At 51.2% G+C, this 20799-nt stretch overlaps 2 protein-coding genes across 9 annotated transcripts in view; one reads left to right on the forward strand and one right to left on the reverse strand.

Moving 5' to 3' along the window:
• SART3 (spliceosome associated factor 3, U4/U6 recycling protein) overlaps nt 1-3438 on the reverse strand; it is a 90660-nt gene extending 87222 nt beyond the window's left edge. For 2 of the 8 annotated variants that reach the window (XR_014234126.1, XM_082353809.1), the window contains exon 1: nt 1896-3436. Coding sequence is in view for 7 of the 8 variants with exons in the window: in XM_082353809.1 (XP_082209935.1) it covers nt 1896-2207 (312 nt within the window). In the remaining variant the exon portion in view is untranslated. Of the gene's footprint in view, nt 1-1895 lie in introns of all 8 variants that reach the window. The other 6 variants (XM_082353808.1, XM_082353805.1, XM_082353807.1 and 3 more) reach the window with 4 other exon arrangements.
• Nucleotides 3439-3647: 209 nt separating this feature from the next.
• ISCU (iron-sulfur cluster assembly enzyme) lies at nt 3648-10128 on the forward strand. Its single transcript, XM_082353840.1, has 5 exons — nt 3648-3821; nt 5367-5480; nt 6370-6480; nt 8026-8104; nt 9619-10128. The coding sequence occupies exons 1-5, from the start codon at nt 3708-3710 to the stop codon at nt 9702-9704; spliced, it is 504 nt and encodes a 167-aa protein (XP_082209966.1). The 5' UTR covers nt 3648-3707; the 3' UTR covers nt 9705-10128.
• Nucleotides 10129-20799: the final 10671 nt, after the last annotated feature.

The following is a 20799-nucleotide window of genomic DNA, read 5'->3' on the forward strand; positions in this document are numbered from 1 at the left end:
AAAAGAGGATAAAGCCAGAGGCTCTTCAATTCACCATCACCTGCCAGATCCCATCCTGTGTGGTCACCTTCGGTGGCCTGAGGCAGGGCTGGCAACTGCACAACACCAGTAGGCCGGTGGCCTCTGCCCTGACCCATCCTCTTCTCTAGTAAGCTGGGTACCCTCATCAACAACTTAATCACTCTGCTTCCAAGCCTCCCCTTCCCCTAAAATGGTAATCCTCTTTCCCCTACCGAGTAAGCTAATGGCTCATTGAAAGGCCCAAGGCCAGAAGAACAGATTTCCACCAGGACAGGGACACAGTCAGCCTAGCATCTCGTATTACACTGCTGAATGAATAGAAGACTGAATAGACTTTGGCACGCTTATTTATAAAAAGCAGAAATGGTAACCACCTGCCTACCCCCAGTTGGTTCAGATAGGATGACAAGTGGGACAGGTATAGCAAGAGATAATATAACTGTTTCACAATTTAACAAAACATCACCTCGAGACAGGACGTTATAAGGAATGTCACACCCAGCAAAGTTAAGTGAGAAACCCAGGCTAACAACCTCACATCACTAAGTAATTTCATAGCCAGTGTGGCATTCAGTCCACAGACAACCTTGACAAGTTCAAAACCCCTTACGAGTGAGTCTAAGCAAATCATTTCATCATTCCTTCTGTGCCTCGGTTTCCTCATCTGTAAAATGAGAATGTGCTCCATCTGTTTGCCCCTCCAAATCCACTCTACCCTCTCTCCTCCCCGTCCTGTGACCCACTGTGTGGACCACACTGATGAGGTCTCTGGCTGTCTTGCTTCCAGCAGGGTTTGCCCAGCAGACGGCACCAGCAGACTGTTTGGAGAGGGGCAGAGCGGTAGGTCAGGATACTTCTTCCCCACCCCAATCCCTGATGGGAAACTGGGGCCGCACCCCTGGAACGAACGTCTCACCTCCTCTCAGGTGTTCCCTCCACACAACTATTTGGAAAACCAGTCCCTCCCATCACCTCTTCAGGCCTAAAGGTGGACACCTAAAGGTCCTGCTACTACTAGCCCTGGGGTACCGAACCTTCACTCCTGATTTCCCTGCCCTAGACACAGTAGTCCCTTTACTGACCTTTTCTCAAACTTTCCTAATTTGAATGTGCCACCTACTTCCTGCTGGAATCCTAGATTACACAAGAGATACCACCACCTGTATCTCATAAGGTTACAGATTAGAAATCACGTAGCTACTAGTGCCAGGCCCCGGGCTTTAATTACCATTATAACAAACCTATGTGCGGAAATCGTTTCTCCCAATTTACAAATGAGGTAGCCAAGGCTGAGAGAGATTAAGAAATTCGCCCAAGCGCACGCAAGGGTGGAAGAGCCAGAACTGGGGCCTTAGGCTCCAGATGCTGAAATCTCTCCCTTTCCATTTCTATTATCACCGTCACGGTCAATATTTTCCCGACCACGCCATAGTTCATCATCGTCGTCATTCTTACAGGCAAATAACTCTCTTTTAGAAATAAAAATTTATCTCTCGTGCTGGACAGCTGAACGGTGTGGCTAAGAGCGAGAGTTCTGGCTGGAGTCGATTCAAAGTTCAAAGCCTGTCTCGCCAAAATCCTGTCTCACCATTTACAGGAAGTGTAATCTTGAGCAAGAGAATTCCCTCCACCAAAAGCCTGTTTCCTCCCATAAAACGGGAAATACACTACTCCCTTCAGCGGGTTCTGGCGAAGGTTCAATGGGATAACGGTTGCAAAGCACCTGGCGAGCAGTAAACGCTCGAAGGACGGGAGACGCGCTGATGAATTGCGCTTTGGCGGCCTTGGCGGCTTTATTACCGCCGAGGACAAGGCAGGCGGGCCGGGGCCTGGGAACCTGAGGGAAGGAGCCCGCCGCCCACCCCCGCGCCCACCTGCTCCTCCAGCCGCTCGATCTCCAGCTGGTTCTTCTCCTCTTCGTCGTACTCCCACTCGTACTCCCCCGGGGAGCTCTCGGCCGAGGAAGCCATGGCGTACTCCTCATCTCCATCGCTCTCACTCACGCCTTCCTCCTGCTGGTCCCACTCCGGCCCCACCGTCTTGTACGTCGCGGTGGCCACGGCCCGCGATAACACCTTCCTCCTCGTCCTAGCCTCCTTAGCTTCAACCTCCTCACCCTCGGCCTTGGGCCCGGCCTTGGGCTCAGCCTCCGCTTCCGAAGCCGATGCTGCGGCCGCCGTCGCCATCTTGCGCCTCCAGTGACTCCCGGGTCCTCACTCTGCTGCCGCAGACCCACTGAAGTAGAAGCTGCCCGCGGCGCGCGCCTGATCAAAACCCTGCTCTCCTGCCACCTAGAGAGAAACTGTGAGCCACGGATGACGGCGAAACCTCGTAATACACGGAACTCATGTTATTTTATATACTTTTAATAGTTCTCGTCGGAGGAAAAAGAATTCACTAACAGGGCATGTGTTCCGCCACAACTTCGGACAGAAGTTGGGTCCTTAGACAGGAAGTGGAAGCCATAGAGGAAGTCATGGAGCGAGCGTGCTGATTGACATTAAGGGTTTGGCGCCATCTTGAGAAGGTCAAAATGATTCTTGGAATTAATGCCTTACTTACCGCCTATTCTGACCTGGCGCGTGGTTCAGTCTCCCTAGTAACTGAGCCTCAATGCAGAGAAAAGTCCAAGTCCTCGGGGAAGGATCGATTGCACCATTTATGAGAAAAACTCATTTCCCAAAGAGATTCCTCCCCTTTATGTAATGCCTCGTGCCTAGCAGTTAAATACACATGTGCGTTTTCTGGTTTTATAGGATCATATTCTGCAAACCAATATTAATAAACTACATTAGTAAACATTTACTTAGAATCTCTTCATTGCCATGCCTTGTCATATAAATTGTGACAGTTTGCTTTTTTACAGAGAGAGAAATAGAGACATAAACATAACACACTTTTTAAAATCGGGGCGAAGTATTCGTTTAGCTAAGCTTTCCACTTTTGAGGTAGGAAAGCCTTGGTGTATTTATTGCCTTTCTCCCTCATTAGCAAGCTTAATTATGTCAGAAATTATGTTTTTCTTTCCGTTGTATTCCCAAAGCACCCCGACAAAAAGTAGATACTCAACACATATTTGCTCAATGGATGAAAGAATTGTCCTTGAATTAGTACAAAAGAGAAGATCGAGGTTTAGAAAGACGCTGTCATTCACCTAGCATCACACAACCAGTTAGGAGCACAAACGGGATTCCAACTCAGGATTGTTCAAGTTTGAATCCCAACTGAGTCTAACTCTCCGGGCAACCTAGGACAAGCTACTACACCGCTCTGATCCTCAACTTCCTAAGCTGCAAAACAGGGCTAAGAAAGGTGGACTGGTTGATCCTCTGCGCATTCCGGCGGTGGACTTTGTGAACGCAAACTTGGGTCCCGAACTCCAGCCCGAAGCCCCTCAGATCCAGAAACCATCACGGAGGACAAAGCCTCCTGCGACTCCTGCGACTCCTGCGACTCCAGACCTTTGGGCTCTGTGTCCCGCCCGGGCTCCGCGCCCCGCGCCCCGCCCGCCCCGGAGGGGCGTGGTCAAGGCGTGACCAAAGCGCGTACACGTGCACGGAGCGGGAGGGCTCAAGCGCGAAGTCGCCAGGACGTTAGAGGGAGCGCGCTCCAGGCTAGGAGCCGACTCGCGCACGCGCCCCCCGCCTCGGTCTCGCACTCGGCCTGCGCAGGCGCAAGCCCGTAAGATGGCGGCGGCTGGAGCTGGCCGTCTGAGGCGGGCGACTTCGGCACTGCTGCTCCGGGCCCCGCGTCTGCCGGTCCGGGAGCTGTCAGCTCCGGCTCGGCTCTATCACAAGAAGGTAGGAGCGGGCAGGAGCGGGCGGGAGCGGGCGGGAGTGCGAGGACAACCGAGAGTGCGGGCGTCGTAGCGGAGGCCCGGGCCCAGGAAGGACTCTGCGGGGCCCGGGCACTGCGGGGCCCGTGAGGCCCCACTGCGACCCAGGGTACGGGCCGCCCCCGGCCCCAACGGAGGCGCCGCCCCTCGCGCGAATCCGCCTGGACTAACTTTCCCTCCCTGCGCAGGGGCACTAACCGCGCCTGAAATAAAAATGACAGCTTCCGCTCATCTAGTAGCCACTGCCCGTGGGCCCGGCCTCTGGCCGCCATCTCGTGCATCCAGCCTTTAAACCCCCAACAGCCCAGGAAGCAGGGTCCTGCAGTGACTTGCCAGCCCGACACACAGCGGCGCGGGGTCCGGCTTCAGCCAAGGCCACCGCCCTGGCCAGGTGACCTTGGGCAAGTCAGTGCCGTACGCTGAACCTGGTTCCCCACTTGTCAAATGGGGTCTTAGCAACCCCCCGTACTCGAGACCATTCCTGCGGAGTCCTCGGCAAGGTGCCTGGCACAGGGAGGCCACTTTGGGTGATTTTTATTTTTTCAGGAGCTCAGAGCCTCCGAGTGGAGATGGACATGTAACGAACAGCCATAACGTTTTTATTTTTGTTTTGTTTCTGTTTGGAGTGGTGGTGAGCTGTGAGTAGAGACAGGTGCATACTTTGCAGCCCTTACCTTCCGGGGGTGTAAAGTCCCTAAACATGAGACTCTCTCACTCGGGAACCGGTTGACTAAAGAATGCGGTGAATCAACCCGGGGCAGAAAGTCCAGATTGGACATTATCTTGTAGGTCCTTGGGCTTGGAGTCAAAATCCGTGCTGGGGTGGAGGTGGGGGGGGGGGGGCTGGAAAGATCGGGATACTTACTGCTAACTGGTAGACAAACCTCAAGATTTTTAAAGCCTTCCGCGTGCCAGTTTGAATAGATGTTTATTCTGTTCTGGCTTCCGCTCATTTCCCCACGGACTTCACTCCCCGACCCAGGGTTGTGTGTTGTTGACACGAGCCTTTCCACCACCAGGGTGCGCTGCTGCACCAGAGAGATTTCAGGGCCTTGCAATACAGTAATGAGATATTTATTATTTATTTTCGCACACAAAGGGACGTATTCCATAGCCTTGTTCCTCCTGTATCAGTCTCCTTGAGGCTTCTGGGAAACCCTTCCATTTCTGGACCATACTTATTTTTAGGATTTTCGAATAATAATCATTATCCTTTAAGAATGGATTTTCTTTGGAAGTTACAAAAATGCTGTTTGAGCCCAACTCTGGTGACTTGGGTGGTTAAAGGTCAAGTAATTATTTGTGGTTCAAAACCCTGCGGAATTAAGACATGATTTTGCTGATTTTTCGCCACTATCTGGAATCTCTGAATTCCTTCCCAGGTGAAATTTGGTATTTAGTGATGGCCTGCCAGGTTCAGCTTGCTGACTTCAAGGACCTTGCCATCAAAGTCGGGGAGACCAACAGCAAAAAAGAGTGACTGTGATTTCTGTTCACCGTCTCGTTTCAGGTTGTTGATCATTATGAAAATCCCCGAAACGTGGGGTCCCTTGATAAGACATCTAAAAATGTTGGAACCGGACTGGTGGGAGCTCCGGCGTGTGGTGATGTCATGAAATTACAGGTACCGCTGGTTCCCATCTTTACTGGTGGTAACAGTGACCCCTTTGCTTGTACAGTGCTCCGTAGTTGACAGAGCATTTACGTGTACAGCATTGCATCTGGTCCCCATCTCGATTCCTGTGAGATGGGACAAGTCGGTGTTACAAATGACTCAAGCAGGGGCTGAATGCTAGTCACACTGGTAAACTACGCTGACCCTTTCTGACATAGTGAACTGATCTCACCTTTGTGCTCACTGTACCAGCCTAAATTCCAACTTAGCTAAGTGAAATCTTTTGTGAATTTTACCAATCAAAGGAAAACCACAACTGTTCAGTTAGCAATCCCCAAAGAGACAGGAAACGCAGTAAATCAAACCTCCTGCCCGTTGGAGACGACATGCAGGTAGTGCCTGGCACTCTGGGTGAACCATAGCTTTCTCCACATCTCCTTCGTCACCGTGGTGGGCAGCTCGCCAGACAGCTTCATGCCTATCTTGGAAAACAGAAACAAGGCAGGAGGGAACTACTGCATGCAGTCTGGCGCCAAAGGAAAAAGCATTATCCAGAGACCTTTATTGCAGACTCTCCCAGTGTTTAAAGACGCACATTGACCCAGCAGCTGGGAGGAGAACCTCATAGCCAAAAATCAGGCTAGGGTTGGGGGCGGCAGGAGGCATATTTTTTGGTTGATCTTTACTAGCTAGGCCTGTATAATTCTGTATAGTTGTTCCTGCTTTTATCTTCTCATCACTGAGCTCTTTGGAACAGAGGAAACTCAGTAATTAGTGCCCAAACTTTTAAGTGTGGAAAGCAGGATCCAAGCTCTCAGGGAGCGCCCCGTGGGCCTCCATGAGCGCCAGGTTCTATGGGGCGCACCAGAACCTCTGCTAACTCCTGCCTCTTTTCTAGATTCAAGTGGATGAAAAGGGGAAGATCGTGGACGCCAGGTTTAAAACATTTGGCTGTGGTTCTGCGATTGCCTCCAGCTCGCTAGCCACCGAATGGGTAAAGGGGAAGACGGTAGGTTCCTGCAAACTAGAATTAAGTCACATTCTCCACAAACCTGGCTCTCAGTTAAGGGAAGGGTCTAGTGAGTGTAAACAAACAAACCAAAAACCTATGATTTTTTTTCTAAATATGCTAAGAATTTTCTTTTTAATTTTGCTTACCGAGGTTTTTGTTAAATTCTTCTCCACATTGGGAATTACAGATAACTTTAAGTGTTTTTTAGTTTGGGGTTTTTTGTTGTTGATCATTTTTATTTGGGGGTTTTGGTGGTGTTTTGTTTTTAACTAAATCGAAAAAAGATCCTCACTTCCCCCTCTAACACAATAGAAGTGAAAAGAAATCTTTGGCTTTCTCCAAGGTCACTGCTATTATCATTTCTTAGAAGTCTAAGTCTGCTCAGGGGGTGGTTCTATTGTGGTTTGTTTTGTTTGTTTCCTCCCATCCTGTTTCAGGAGGGATTGCAGGTGGCTTACAAGGATTCATGAAATAACAAAGTAGCCTTTCTAAAATCCTGTCGTCATTAAAACCTCTCAGAAAAGCCAAACTGCAGGTGCTCATCTTTGCAGCCCCAAGGGCCCAAGTTCTGGGAGCTGAGTCACAGAGGCGTGTGCCAGGCCACGTGCCGCCGGCTCCCTGTGGCTCAGGGCCTCCTGGCCGGCAAGCTCCTCAGGGCCGGGGAAGCAGAGACCTAACCTGTTCTGGCCGGAGGTGGCTGTGAAGTGATTTGTCCAGAACTATCCTCAGGGAAAGAGGAAATGAGACAGGGCACCTGTGCTCCCAGGGCCTGGCCCCGTGAATGTGATCAGAAAGTGGGGAGAGGGCCTTTCTCTGACCCTGAGAGACTCCCATCTGAGTTTCCAGGAACAGAAGTTGAAGCATAATTCAGTGGAGTTAGTGGACTTGGGAGATTGGGGGGCAGGGGGGGAAGTCGCTTTCCTTAAGGCAGCGGGGCTCCGTTCCACAGAGGCCTGCCTCCTGGTATGCCCCTGGGCTCTCAACAAACCCCAGGCATCCTTTTTAGTCCGCTTAGAGGAGAAAGGTTCTCCTTGGGGCAGGGGATGAGCCCCAAGAGCTCTCCTTCCAGGAGCTGTCTGTGCCACTGGCCCGGGTGCTGCCAGCCTGGGTGCCACCCCTCCCGCCTCCCTGACACTATCTAGCACTTAGAGTTGATGGGATTTATTCTGAACATTTAGTAGGAGGCACCAGAGAAGTTGAGAGCCACAAAACCAGCGTAGAAAATCACTGCCTTTTAAAAAAAAGGCTCAAGTTGCTGGCCTCAAGCAGACCCCTCAGAGGCTCCTCCCGGGGTCCGCTCCCGGCTCGTGGCAGCGTCTCTGTGGGCCTGGCTCACCCCAGCTGAGCAATGCAGGTGCGTATGCTTCGTACTTGAGGAGCCCAGCTGCAGCCAGGACATGGAAGTGGGAGTCCTCTGTCTGGGGTTATTAAATGGAAATCGTCCCCCGCCACCCTGTCGTGGGGCCTCTTTGGCCCTTTTTATTTTCTGTCCCACCAGACAGAGATCACTAAAACTTCCCGTCTGTCCCATGTGCCTCTCAGGTGGAGGAAGCCTTGACCATCAAAAACACGGACATCGCCAAGGAGCTGTGCCTCCCGCCTGTGAAACTGCACTGCTCCAGTAAGTGTCCCCTCCAGGATGCCGGTGGGCTCGGACACTTAGGGCAGTTTTGTAGTGGCACCCACTTGATTTGTGACAGGGGAACGGCGAGTCCTTTTGGGCCGTGGAGTCCACCTTCACAACCTCCGAGGGTTAGAGCTCATGGAGTCCGTTTTCACGATCCCCAGAGGGTTAGAGCCCCAGGGCCTCACTGCGGTCTCCAGGGCAGTCCTACGGGGGTGGTGTGGGCGAGCATCGTGCCGAGCACGTTGTGGCCTCACTTCTAACCCTCAGGAACGTCCTCCAGTCCCCAGAGGCGTCATTACCTCTCCCCCTCACAGAGGAGGAAACGAGGGCTCAGGTTAAAGCCCCCCAGTCACACAGCTCCTCAGTGGGAGGGCCAGAGTCTAAACCCCAGTCTCTGATTCCAGAATCTGTGCTGTTCACCCGGCTGTGGTGAAGTTGGGACCAGTAAAGGAGAAAATGCCGCTTTCACCATAATCCTGTTTGTTGAGCGTTTCCTCACTTCCTTTCCAGATGCCCTCACTGTCGGGGTCTGCATCTGTATATGAAATGACTAAGCCCAGTTGTGCAATATCCCCCTCTTCATTCTCCCTAAGAGAAAGTCCAGATGCCTTAAGGCTTATACTTGGCTTTCCAGTTCAGTCTAAAGCTTTTCAAATCTCAACCTTCTAGGGGAAGGCGGTTATGGGAAACAGTAGCCTAAACTTATTGATGGAGATTTACTGACCAAATTAGTTAAAAATCAGCAGAGGGCCAGGCCTCCTGCCAGGGTAGGACTCATAAGAGAAGAAGTGAGTGCCGCGGCAGGGATGGAGGTCTGCTGAGACCCGAGTTCTTTCCGCTTGCCCTGGAATTTCAAATACCCGTGAATAAAGGCCATAGCTTGTAAACATTTTCACATGGTTTCAGAGGAACCCCCCGCCTTTTCATTAGGCCTTCTTGGGTACTGAAATCTTTAGCCAACGCTCTCTGCTGTCATTCCAGCTCTCTCAATGTTTATTTTCCCCAAAGCCTCCCTTTTAATATCGACTCCAAAATAAAAGTTTCCACACTTGGGATCACTAGAGAGTGCCAGCAAATGCCGTCCCAGCCACAAACTGGCACGACCTAAGTTATGCCAGCCAGCGTCACCAGCGTCCACTGCATTTATCCTGACTTCCCTGAGAGCAGCTGAGAACTAACATTTGTTGTGTCCCTCCTGTGCATCAGACCCTTTATGTATAAAGCCCTCACCCTATCCCAGCAAGAAAACATGATCGTCCAAGAGGCTAAGGAACTAACCTAGAATCTCGGGCATTTGCAGCACAGTCTGTCCCCAGAGCCACCCCGCAGGAGGGACCCAGCTCAGGAAACAGCCATCGGCCTGCAGGCCTGCTTCTCGCCCAGCACCCTGGAGAGGTGACTGTTAAGCCTGTCCCAGCACCGCTACCTCAGCTCTTAAAGATTCTCTTCCTAAGACTGTTCCTGCAGATTCTAGAAACTTAGGCTCTCTTTCGTTCTCTTACTTCCAGTGCTGGCCGAAGATGCCATCAGGGCCGCCCTGGCTGATTACAAACTGAAACAAGAACCCAAGAAAGGAGAGGTGGAAAAGAAATGAGCTCCCGGCGAAGCTTCCCGCAGGTCACGTGGGCTGCTTGCCCCCCCGCCGCGCAGTCATGTAGGTGTTCAGAAGCCCTCGCACTACGATATAAAGCACTATGAGATCCGCACAACATTTGCTGTTCACGTTGTGACTCTAATGCAAGCAAAATACACAGTCTAGTTGTTCTGAATCCTGTGGTTTCCTGCAGCTCACTTTCATCGCCTTAACCTAGTGTATGTCTATTTCGAATTATGCATATGGCCCCCAAACTGAAATCAGTAGGTTTGGGTAGTCGTGAAGTGCACAAATATCTAATTTTACCTGAATCTATTTTGGGGAAGATTACCAGTAGAATGCCTTGGTAAGATTATTTGGTAGGACCAAATATTGTACATAAAACAGATTTGCATATATATAATAAATAAAGGAATATAAGGCAGTGCTTGTCTCTGGTAAGCCTTGTCTCTTGGGTCCCTCACTCACCTCACAGGGCTGCCCTCAGCCCCTTGGGGTTTGTTCACAGATGCTGGACAGTGATGACTCGTGCACCTTTCCCAGCAAACTGGGCAGTAAAGACCACGCACGGAGATTTTAACAAAGCCAGATGTCACTAATGTTTTCTGAAACAAGGGGGAAGATGAAAGGAGATGGCCATCACTTTTCATTCTTTACAAAATAACAGGCTGACAACTCAAAGTCAGTCCAGAAGATTCTGTCTGTAATTTCACTGGTTTGTAAAATCCTGAAATCTGAGCAACGCTGGCTTGGACGCTACCCTAAAGCTGTGGACCAAATCCACAAAGAGGCCTGAGGGATGAGTTTTAGATGTCGATTCCTAGGCCCAGGGTTCTGCTGTAGGTCTGGTCAAGTAGTTCCAATACCCGACTCTTGAGAACCTCCTGGGTGGTTCTGTGTGGAGGCGGGTTGAGCCAAGCCATCGGGAAGAACCTTCTTTTGTCCACACCTGCACAGCTGTGATACTTAAATAGTTCACTGTGAACTGCCTACGTGTACAGTGACCTCAAGTTGAAAAACATACCTCCCTGGCTCAGGGACAAAGAACAGCTGTTCTAATCACTGTTCCTCCTGCCCCATCTGGGCCGGGGGGAAGGGCAGGGGGTGCCGTGCTGGGGCGCCCACAGTCACGCACCAGCTAAAAGCCCCACTAAAGGAGGCCCAACTTTCTAGTGAAACATGATCTCAAAATGCCAGCTAAGACTCTCAAATCTCCAACTTCAAAAGTAAGATGCTTTTGTTTTTCCCGATGTTCAGGCATAGGCTGGCTGCCTCTTCTCTTAAATATACCTCCTTTGTTTAGAAAAAAAAGCAAGAAACAAAAAACTCCTCTGGGTTCTGGGGAAGGACACTGAACTTCAAAGGCCCCTTCCCCCGCCCCCCAACCCGCGGGGAAGGCCACAGAGCAGGGCCTTCATCAGAATCTCAAATTAGAGCTGCTGGGTGGAACCATGTCACATTGTCCCATGTGGCGTGTTCTACTGTTTAATTCACCGTCCCTCTAAGGCTGCGCTTGTCTCTTTATTATATGTGGCCGCCCTGCAATTCCCCACCGCTGTTCTTTGTGACTTTTTTAAATGAGACATTTTTGTCCCGGTTACATCCTCTGAGAGCTGAGGCTAAATTCTACACATCAGAAGCTGCTCGTAAACAGCCACAGCAATATTACCAGAATAGCCCAAACCTCCAAATATGTGGTCGTGCAGCTAAAAGAAATGAATATTTTGTTTGAAATTGCATTGAGAACACAGCTGGTTTCAACCACGCGAGGGCACCGTGTCCCCTTCCTTGGGTGAGCTCAGGTCTCGAGATCTTGGCATCCTATGGATCTCAGCACCTCCACATGAACTCTTCCACGGGGGACCCGCCGTGTAACTTACAGCAGGCTCACACCCCCGTGCTCTGAGCCAGACTCTTACATTTGTAATCCCGTCCATTCTCAGGCTGGCCCCCTGGTGTGGGCATTATTTCAAACAAGGAAACTGGCTCAGGAGGTCAGCTACTCCTAAGCCACGAGGTTGGGCTTGGGCTGGGTGACCCCAAAGGCCATGCTTCTGCCTCATTTCCTTCTGGCAGAACTCGACACCATCCGAGGCTCACCTGTGCCTTGAGCATCGGCGGGAAGGTGAACGCCCACACAGAGTGAGCCCTGATCCTTTCATTTGGCCAACTCACCTCCATGCGCCGGGCCCTGGCCGCGCCTCAGTCATCCAGGAGCCCAATTTAACCCCAACGCCTGATTAAATCTGATGCTGTGTGGGTGGGGCCTGGGCACTGGCATTTTGTCAAAGCTCCCCAGGAGTTTCCGGGGTGCAGCCCTGAGTGAGAACCACTGTGAAGTGCTCTGCACTCTGCAAAGCAGTTTGCCGAAATGATTTCCGTGGGGACTCACGGTCCTGTGAGAAGGTGTCACTTCCCATCTCCAACCTCCCTCTCTGCCCCTCCCACCCCACACATCTGCCTTAGTCTGGGCCTCCATCGTCTCTCTCCTAGCCTCCGCACTGGCCTCCCTGCCTCCAGCCTCACTGCTGGGATCCATTCCCCACTCTGACCCTGTCCCTCCTCTTCTTGAAACCTGTCCATGGCTGCCAGTTGCCCTTCCGACAAATTCCAAACCTCCTACCACATCGATCACTTAGCTCCAGCCACACTGAACCTTCCCTTCAGGCCCTATGCTGCACCCCCCGCCCGGAATGCCCTCACCAGGCATCTTCCCTTAACCTCCACTCAGCCTAGGAGCCTCATCTCAGATCCCACCTCCCCCAGGAAGTCTCCCCTGATTCCCCCAGGCTGAGCTAGATGCCCTCTCTGTTCCTACAGTCTCTTGTCCTTCCCTGAGCCCGTAAATATCATGGATGGGTTTTGTACTTTGCTCTTTTCTTATATTTCTATATCATTACTCAGACACTCTTTTTTTTTAATAATTTTTTTTCAATTTTAAACAGGTAATATACTATTTTCAAAAATTCAAACAGCCTGAAAGGGAACAGAATGATATATAAGTTTCCTTGCCACCCCTACTAATTCCCCAATTTCCCTCCTCAGAGGCAATCTCTGGTACTTGTTTCTTAGGTGTCCTTCCGGAAATTTTCTAGGCATATCCAAGTATACATGTGTTTAAATAGACCCTCTGTTTTTTTCTTTTTTACACAAATGGTAGCATACTACATATACTTCTATATCTTTCTGTTTTCCTCTTAGCTGTATTTCTCCATATCAGTTCCTATAGACCTGCCTCATTCTTATTAATAGCTACCCAGCATTCCATGTATGATGGTTCATAATTTAGTCTTCTACTGATGACAGCAATTCAATTATGGGACCCAGCTTCTGGTACAGCTCTTGACTTACTAGGAGCTCCATGAATGCTTACTGAGTGGATGGATGGATGCATGCATGGATGGATGGAGGGTATGTGAGTGGATGGATGGGTGGGTAGATGGATGGGTGAGTGGGTGGGAGGATGGCTGGATGGAGAAACAGAGGCTCAGAGAGGTGAAACGGCTTGCCTCAGACGACACAGCAAGGAAGTGGTAGGTTAGAGCTCCAGCTGAGGTCCTCTGCCCACCTCCCAACCCCACCATGGCTATGACCACATCTCTAATTTAACCTTTCCTAGATGTTATTCCTGGATTCTGGCCACTTGGGACCACATCAAAATGCACTTTCACAACTTCCCATTAAGAACTGTCCTATCAAAACCAGCTGTCTCTATCATGGCATCTTCTTAAAAGGCCAAGCAAATGAGGGGTGACTTTTGATGATTAAGGCCCCTTGAACTTGAGACAAGAGGGCAGACTCTGTGTCCATCCTCGTGATGGGACAGAAGACTTCCGGGTCCCACTGAGTCTTGGCAGAGTTAGGGGGACCCTGCAGATGAGCCCCAACCCCAACCGGAAGATGGATGTGGAGCACATCTCTCATTGGTGGCTTTGGGGCCTGTCCGCTTGCTTCCTCCATCCCTCAAGATGACATCAGCCAACCCCTCAAAGAGCCACCTCCCCAGAGAAGACCGTCTCTGCCCAGCAGCAGGGCACAGCAGAGTGAGCTCGGCGCGCTGGTGTCAGACCCGGTGGGTTCAAACGCCACCTACCCCGTGTGACCTTGAACAAGAGACTTCAACCACCCCAAATCTCCGTGTATTCATCTGCAAAATGGGATGATAATAGTACCTACCTGGTCTGGTTAACATGACCATTAAATGAGATGAAGCATGTAAAGCATGTGGCATATAAAAAAGAGTGCAGGGCTTCCCTGGTGGCGCAGTGGTTAGGAATCCGCCTGCCAATGCAGGGGACATGGGTTCGAGCCCTGGTCCGGGAAGATCACACATGCCACGGAGCACCTAAGCCCATGCGCCACAACTACTGAGCCTGCGCTCTAGAGCCCGCGAGCCACAACTACTGAGCCCACAGGCCTAGAGCCTGTGCTCCGCAACAAGAGAAGCCACCGCAATGAGAAGTCCGCGCCCTGCAACCAAGAGTAGCCCCCGCTCGCCGCAACTAGAAAAAGCCCACGCACAGCAACAAAGACCCAACGCAGCCACAAACAAAATAAATAAAATAAACAAATTTTAAAAAAAGAAGAGTTCATAGATGTTACGGTGATTGTCATGATTACGCATGACTCTTCAGCCCCAGCTACACACCAGACACAGTTGCTGGGTGTTTTATATAGATTAGCTCATTTATTCTGCACAAAAATGCTAAAATTCTATGATTATCCCATTTTACAGATGAAGAAACTAGAAGGTAGAGGGATGTGTCCAAGATCACAGAGCCAGGAAGTGGCTGCAGCAGGATTCCAGCCCAAGCTCTCAGCTTGCGACTGGTCTATTCTCTCTACTGCTATTATCATTATTACTATTAGCATTGGTCTTATTATTACCATTCCTCATAGCAACTGTTACTATTACTACTATTGCCACTACTACAGCTACTATTACTGTTTTTCAAATACTATAGGGAATTCCCTGGCGATTCGATGGTTAGGACTCAGCACTTTACCTGCCAGGGCCCAGGTTCAATCCCTGGTCGGGGAACTGAGATCCCACAAGTCATGCAGCGTGACAAAATAAAATTAAATTTAAAATTAAATGAAATTAATACAGTACAATAAAATAAATGTAAAGTAAAATACTATACCTTCCAGGCTTCCAATCTATGATGTCTTTGCCTTGAGACGCACCCTCCCAGCAAGGCCTCCAAAAGTACACAAAGTCGTGGTCTGGCTGCCCCTGTGCAGGGGACACAAAGACGTGACTTCTGTCACACGTGGCTTGATGGGCAAGCTCACTCCACAGTGCTTGGTCAGACACAGGGCACGGCCTCAAATACCACCAGCACCCTCCCCGCCCAGCTATCTTTGGAAATGTCGTGTTAGACACTCCAGTCCCTGGCCTCACCTCAGAGAAGCCCAGATCCCAGAATAACTCCGGAAGGCCCCCCAGGTGAGGACTACCCTTAATGCCCCAGAGCTGCTGGTGCAAAAGAGGTTCCAGGGGCCTCCATCCTGCCCCCCGGGGGCTCAGGCTGATGGATCAGAGGGAGCCCCAGTGGGGAAATCAGGCTGGACCCCCCCCCAAACACCTCCCATCACACACAGCCCCTTTGAACCGAACCACAGGATATGAAGGTACAACCTTGGATGGGGACCTAGGGACATGGGTTCTAATCCCAGCTCTGCCATGAGCTCCCTATGGGACTTTAGGAAGGTACCTAACCTCTTTGAACCTTGACTTCCCTTCCTGAAAAATCAGCAGGATACTAGCTCCTAAGTCAGAGGTTTGTTGTAAGGATTAAAAGAATGATCCCATGTAAAGTAAAAAAAAGCACAGTGCCAGGCATGTAATAAGCACTCAATAAATGTTAGCTATCATCACCATCATCATCATCCCTGTCATCACCACCATCACCCCCATCATCAACACCACCCCCATCATCATCATCATCACCACCCCCATCATCATCGTCATCACCACCACCATCACCACCATAACCACCACCACCATCATCACCACCACCACCACCACCATCATCACCACCACCACCACCATCATCACCACCACCACCACCACCACCATCATCATCACCATAACCACCACCACCATCGTCATCACCATCACCATCCTCAATACTATCACAGTTGTCATTGTCATTATCATCACCACCACCATCGCCATCATCATCACCAACATCAGCAGCAGCAACACTGTCACCATCGTGGTCATTGCCATCATCATTGTCACCATCATCACTGCTATGGACTACATTGCACCCCCCTCCCCAAATTCATATATTGAAGCTCAAACCTCACTGTGACTATATTTGAAAATAGGGTCTTCAGGAGGTAATTAAGGTTAAATGAGGTCATAAGGGTGAGACCTTAAAAGCAGAGGTCTCTCCACACACGCTCAGAGGAGAGGCCACGTGAGGACAAAGTGGCCATCTACTAGCCAGGAAGAGAGCTCTCACCAGAAACTGAGCCCTGTCAGAACCTTGACCTTGGACTTTCCAGCCTCTAGAACTGTGAGAAAAGAAATTCCTACTGTTTAAGCCGCACCATCTGTGGTATCTTGTTATGGCAGCCCGAGCGGGCTGATTCATCCACCATCCCCATCATCATCACCATCGTCATCATCACCAGTAACAACATTATCACCATCATCATCAACACCATCGTTATCACGGTCATTATCATCAGTATCAACTTTATAAACACCATCATCACCAACATCATCACCTTCATTGTTACAGGTCAGATTCCCCAGAAAGTTGACTCTTAGATGGAGTTAACGTGCAGGGTGTTTATTCAGGAGTGTTCCTGGGATCAACACCTGTGGAACCTGGTTTGGAAAGCAGGGTTGGGCAGAGGGAGAAGATGGGCAGCAGGGTAGCCCCACCAAAAGTCTCCACTGACCCCGCGGGGAGCTCTAAATCTGATGGCCCCTCGGACTTGTCCAGCATTCGGGCCCCTATCACTTACTATCTCTGAATTTTATCACAATATTGGGTTTGAGACTTCATCTTCTCACTCTTTTTTCCAAAGGAGATTTGCATCTTACAAGAAGAGGAGCCAAAAGCAAGGCTTAGTGTAAATCATTAATGGTGGAATTCCAGGCATCTGCTGGGCTTACTATCTGGCAGCAAAGGAGCTTTGGGGGAGTTTCTCACACTGTCCCATTTGCCCTTCAGCCCCGGATTCTCACTCACTTTCCCACCACAGCAGGGCCCCTGGGGACCATCTCCCTTCGAGTGGGTGCTCACCCCTTCCAACCCCGAAGGCTCGGGCCAGCGTGGCCCTGCTTCCTGGCAAGTCTTCTGGGGCGGCCGCCGGGATCTGAGTCTCCTCTCGACCTTTCCCACTCTTTTTCCTAAGAAGCTGAACCAAAGGACAAGCTGCTCGTGCAGGCCAGTCCTTTTCTGGCTGAGCAGAGGGCCTCAAGGGACAGAGCCTGGGTCAGCGAGGCCTGCACAGAGCGGCTACGGGCAAGTGTGGGCCTCTCCCATTTGTCCTCCTCCGACGGTCAGCCTGGGAGGGGCCGTTGCAGGGTGAAATGAGACCATACAGGCGAAGTGCCCAGGACAGCCGGGCACACAGTAGGTGCTAATTAAATGCTCATTAATCCACAGGACAGGCCCTTAGCAGGCACCACAGGGCAGGAGAAGGAGTCACGAGGGGGATCACGCCCCCTGATTAATGTCAGGCAACAGTTTCCCATCAAGCCTCTCTCCGGCCTCCAAGGCCCTGCCTGTCCCCCCTTCTGCCTCCCTCAGCCCACTGGCCTCCCTGCTGTCCCTCAAACTCACCAAACTCATTCCCACCGCAGGGCCTTTGCACTGGCTGGTCCCTCTGCCTGCAGCCCTCTTCCCAGAGCTTCCCAGGGCTGCCGCTTGCATCCAGGTCTCACTTCAAATGCCACCTCCCCAGACAGGCCTCCCCCATCCACCCTGGCATCACACTGTTCATAGCCGTCCCAGAGCGTATCGCTCTGGATTTCTCTCGCTCAGGGAAAGCATGCCTGAGGATTCGTGAAATCTCGGACGCCTAGAACGGTAAGCGCGCGCGCTGCAGGAGGCGGTGCCAAGGCCTTCTTCTGGCCACGGTCCCTGGAAAAAGCGAGGAGGCAAGACGCCCGCTCCTTACTCTCTGGGCAAACCTTTCTCCCTCTCTGTATCTGCGGTTCCTCTGTCTGCAAAACCAGCGGGCTGAACCCAATGCATCCATATTCCCTTCCAGCTCAAACAAAAAGATTCCACATCCTTGGATAACTTCTCATTTTAGCCCATAAGCAGCTCACGCCAGAATATGATTCATCTCTGCCGCTTTTGCCTAGCAACCCAGCCCTTCTCCCCACACCCCGGACCAACCCTGCCCCCACCAAGACAAATTCCTGCCTCACCACACACCCGCCCCGCGCCCACCCCTCCTCCGGCACCCCAGAGAGGAATGTGGGGCTTCAAGATCCTCCCCTGTCTGTCTGCCACCAGCATTTTAATGCACCCTCAGAATGTCTCGAGCTATGTCTGGAACCAGATGGGGAGGGGGGCTGGCCCCCCCTGGGATTAGCACAGGAAACGGCAGCAGAAGTCAGGCAGGCGGAAAGCGCTGACCCAGCACGGGGAGATCATTTCTATTCTGATGCCTCACCCTCCTCTACCGTCAGGCACCTCCGGCCTGGAAAAGTGTCTGTGTTTAGGGAGAAAGAAAGAAGGGAACAGGGAAAGTGGACGAGAGAGAGCAAGGTTCCGGGCTTGAGGCAAAATCAGTCCACCCAGATTGTCCCAGGGATGTCTCCATCCAGTGCCCCACGGTGAGAGAAAAGAAGTGTCTCATCTTCGGAGAGACTGGAAAGCATCTGATAAACTTCAATACCCATCTGCAACTCAAAAATCTTGGCAATCTAAGAATAGAAAGGAATTTCCTTAACTTGAAAAGAGGACGTTTACCAGAAAACTACAGCAAAGATCATGCTCACGGGGAAACTTTGGAAGCACTCCCGTGAAGATGATGAACAAGGCAAGGATGTTCACCACCATCATCACCTCCACCATCACCTCCGCCACCTCCACTGCCGACATCTCCACCCACACCCACCAACATCATGACCACCTTATCACCATCACCTCCACCACCCCTTCCCCACCGCCATCATCTCCACCCACACCCACCAACATCACGACCACCTTATCACCATCACCTCCACCACCCCTTCCCCACCGCCATCATCTCCACCTCTACCACCAGCATCACACAAAAAACAAGTGAAGGGCATAGACAGGAAGTGATGAAACTGTCACTCATGGATGGATCATCTACCTAGAGATCCTTCTTGAATGAACACTGACAGAGGCAGGTGATCTGCGCTGGAGACCAGACTCGGCCATTACCTTTCTGCGTGGCTTTGGGTCTGTTTCCCCATTTGTAGCTGGAGTGGTAGTACTATACCAATTGTTTGCAAACTCTACTCCACTGAGCCCTAGGGGCCCCTGCAGAGGGGGAAAAGGGGCAAACAGGTGCCCTCTGGGTATCCCACCCCCCCTTCCAGGATGCAGCTCTGCTTTCATTTAACTTAGTTAGGATTCCTAGGAAGAGTTTGTTCAAACAAAGGATTCTGCAGCTCAAAAAAGCTGAAAATCAGTGGGTACCCAACCAATACACGTGGAAACTAAGGATAGAAACAGGTAATTCATAGGAGAGGAACTCCGTGAGGTTAACAGTTCCTCTCTTACCTGTAATCAGAGAACCATAACGAAAACAACAATGGAATACCACTTCTCATCTCTTCGACTGGAAACTCACAGTGTCGTCAAGGAGAAACGGAACCACCCTTAGACCAAGATGGGAATGGAAATTGGTGACGCATTTTGGAAAAGCCATTTGGCAGCAACTCCGAAAACGCGATGCTTGTACCCTTTGCCTCGGCAAGCCCCCCAGTAGGACCTGGTGTCTGCAAAGACACCCACGTGCAGGATGGCCTGGGAAACATGTGATGACTCAAGGGCTGTCCAGCTCTGCCGCCTGTGATCCCCGTTCTCGAGCTCGCCCAGGTCCCACTCTGCCCGACACCTGACCCAGAGGCACCCTGAACTGGCTCTGTTCTAGGGATGCCTGAAGCCCGGGTAGCAGAAGTCTGGGCTCACACTTCAAACAGGTGACTCCCAGGTGTGAGTCCCCCACGCCAGGGCCGCCCTTTCCCCTCACGTAAGATAGAACACGGACCACAAGGAGGATGAGCTGCCAGGCCAGACCCAGGACCTGAGCCCTCTCCCAACTCACTCGCTGTGAGACAAGTCCCTTCGCCCCTGGGGTACCGCATCCGTCAACAATTTTACTGCGCAGGGATGTTCCCTCGTTGGTTCAAGGAAGCTGATCAAACCGATTTCGTAGTGATTTTTTACATGAAATCATTTATGTGAAAAGCAAACTGGGAAATGTTGACGATAGTTTTTATGTCCAGACCCTTTCCCCAGAAGCGAATCCTCTCTGAATATCCTCTCACTCAACAGGACTACCGTCTCCTTAACCCTCCCGCAGCAATGGGCACATAAGCGGTTCCCCTTTTTGTCACTTATTCTAAACAACGCTGGCACCAACATCCCATCTCAGGGCCCACACACAGGTATTTCTGTAGGCAGGTTCCAGAAGAGAATCTCTGCGGCAAAGGACAAGGGCATGGACAACCTTGGTAGATGTTGCAGCACGACCCTCCAAAAGGCCCCCCCCCCCTCTCTCCCCGCAGTCTACTCAAAACCAGACAGTGTGGAGATCAGATCCAGACAAAGGTGAGATGTTCTTCTCTTGTGAGAGGCCAGGGGAAAAATTCAGAAGAGTCTCTAACTGGCTCCCCAGTGGCTGGCCCGGTCCTTCCAGCCAGAGCTCGTGCTACGGGCCAGGCAGCGGGGAAATCGGCCCTCGGGCCCAACCGGCTCAACTTACCTCAGATGGAAAAGGGCTTCCTGAGACTGAGGGTTTGCTCAGATGCTGGAGAGACAGTCAAAGGAGCTGGGAGAACTCGTCCAGGGGTCTCTTAACGTGGGGGGAGGTTGATCTCCCTGGGGATGGATTCGAGAGGGTAAAAAAGCCAGGTTCTTCC

Source organism: Balaenoptera borealis (assembly GCF_965194805.1).
Source record: "Balaenoptera borealis genome assembly, chromosome: 14".
Taxonomy (NCBI): Eukaryota; Metazoa; Chordata; class Mammalia; order Artiodactyla; family Balaenopteridae; genus Balaenoptera; species Balaenoptera borealis.

Bases quoted from the DNA above. Each gene is read 5' to 3' on its own strand.
- ISCU (XM_082353840.1), top strand. From the start codon at position 3,708: ATGGCGGCGGCTGGAGCTGGCCGTCTGAGGCGGGCGACTTCGGCACTG. The intron at 3,822-5,366 runs GTAGGAGCGGGC...GTCTCGTTTCAG, and splicing joins CTCGGCTCTATCACAAGAAG to GTTGTTGATCATTATGAAAA. The intron at 6,481-8,025 runs GTAGGTTCCTGC...TGTGCCTCTCAG, and splicing joins AATGGGTAAAGGGGAAGACG to GTGGAGGAAGCCTTGACCAT.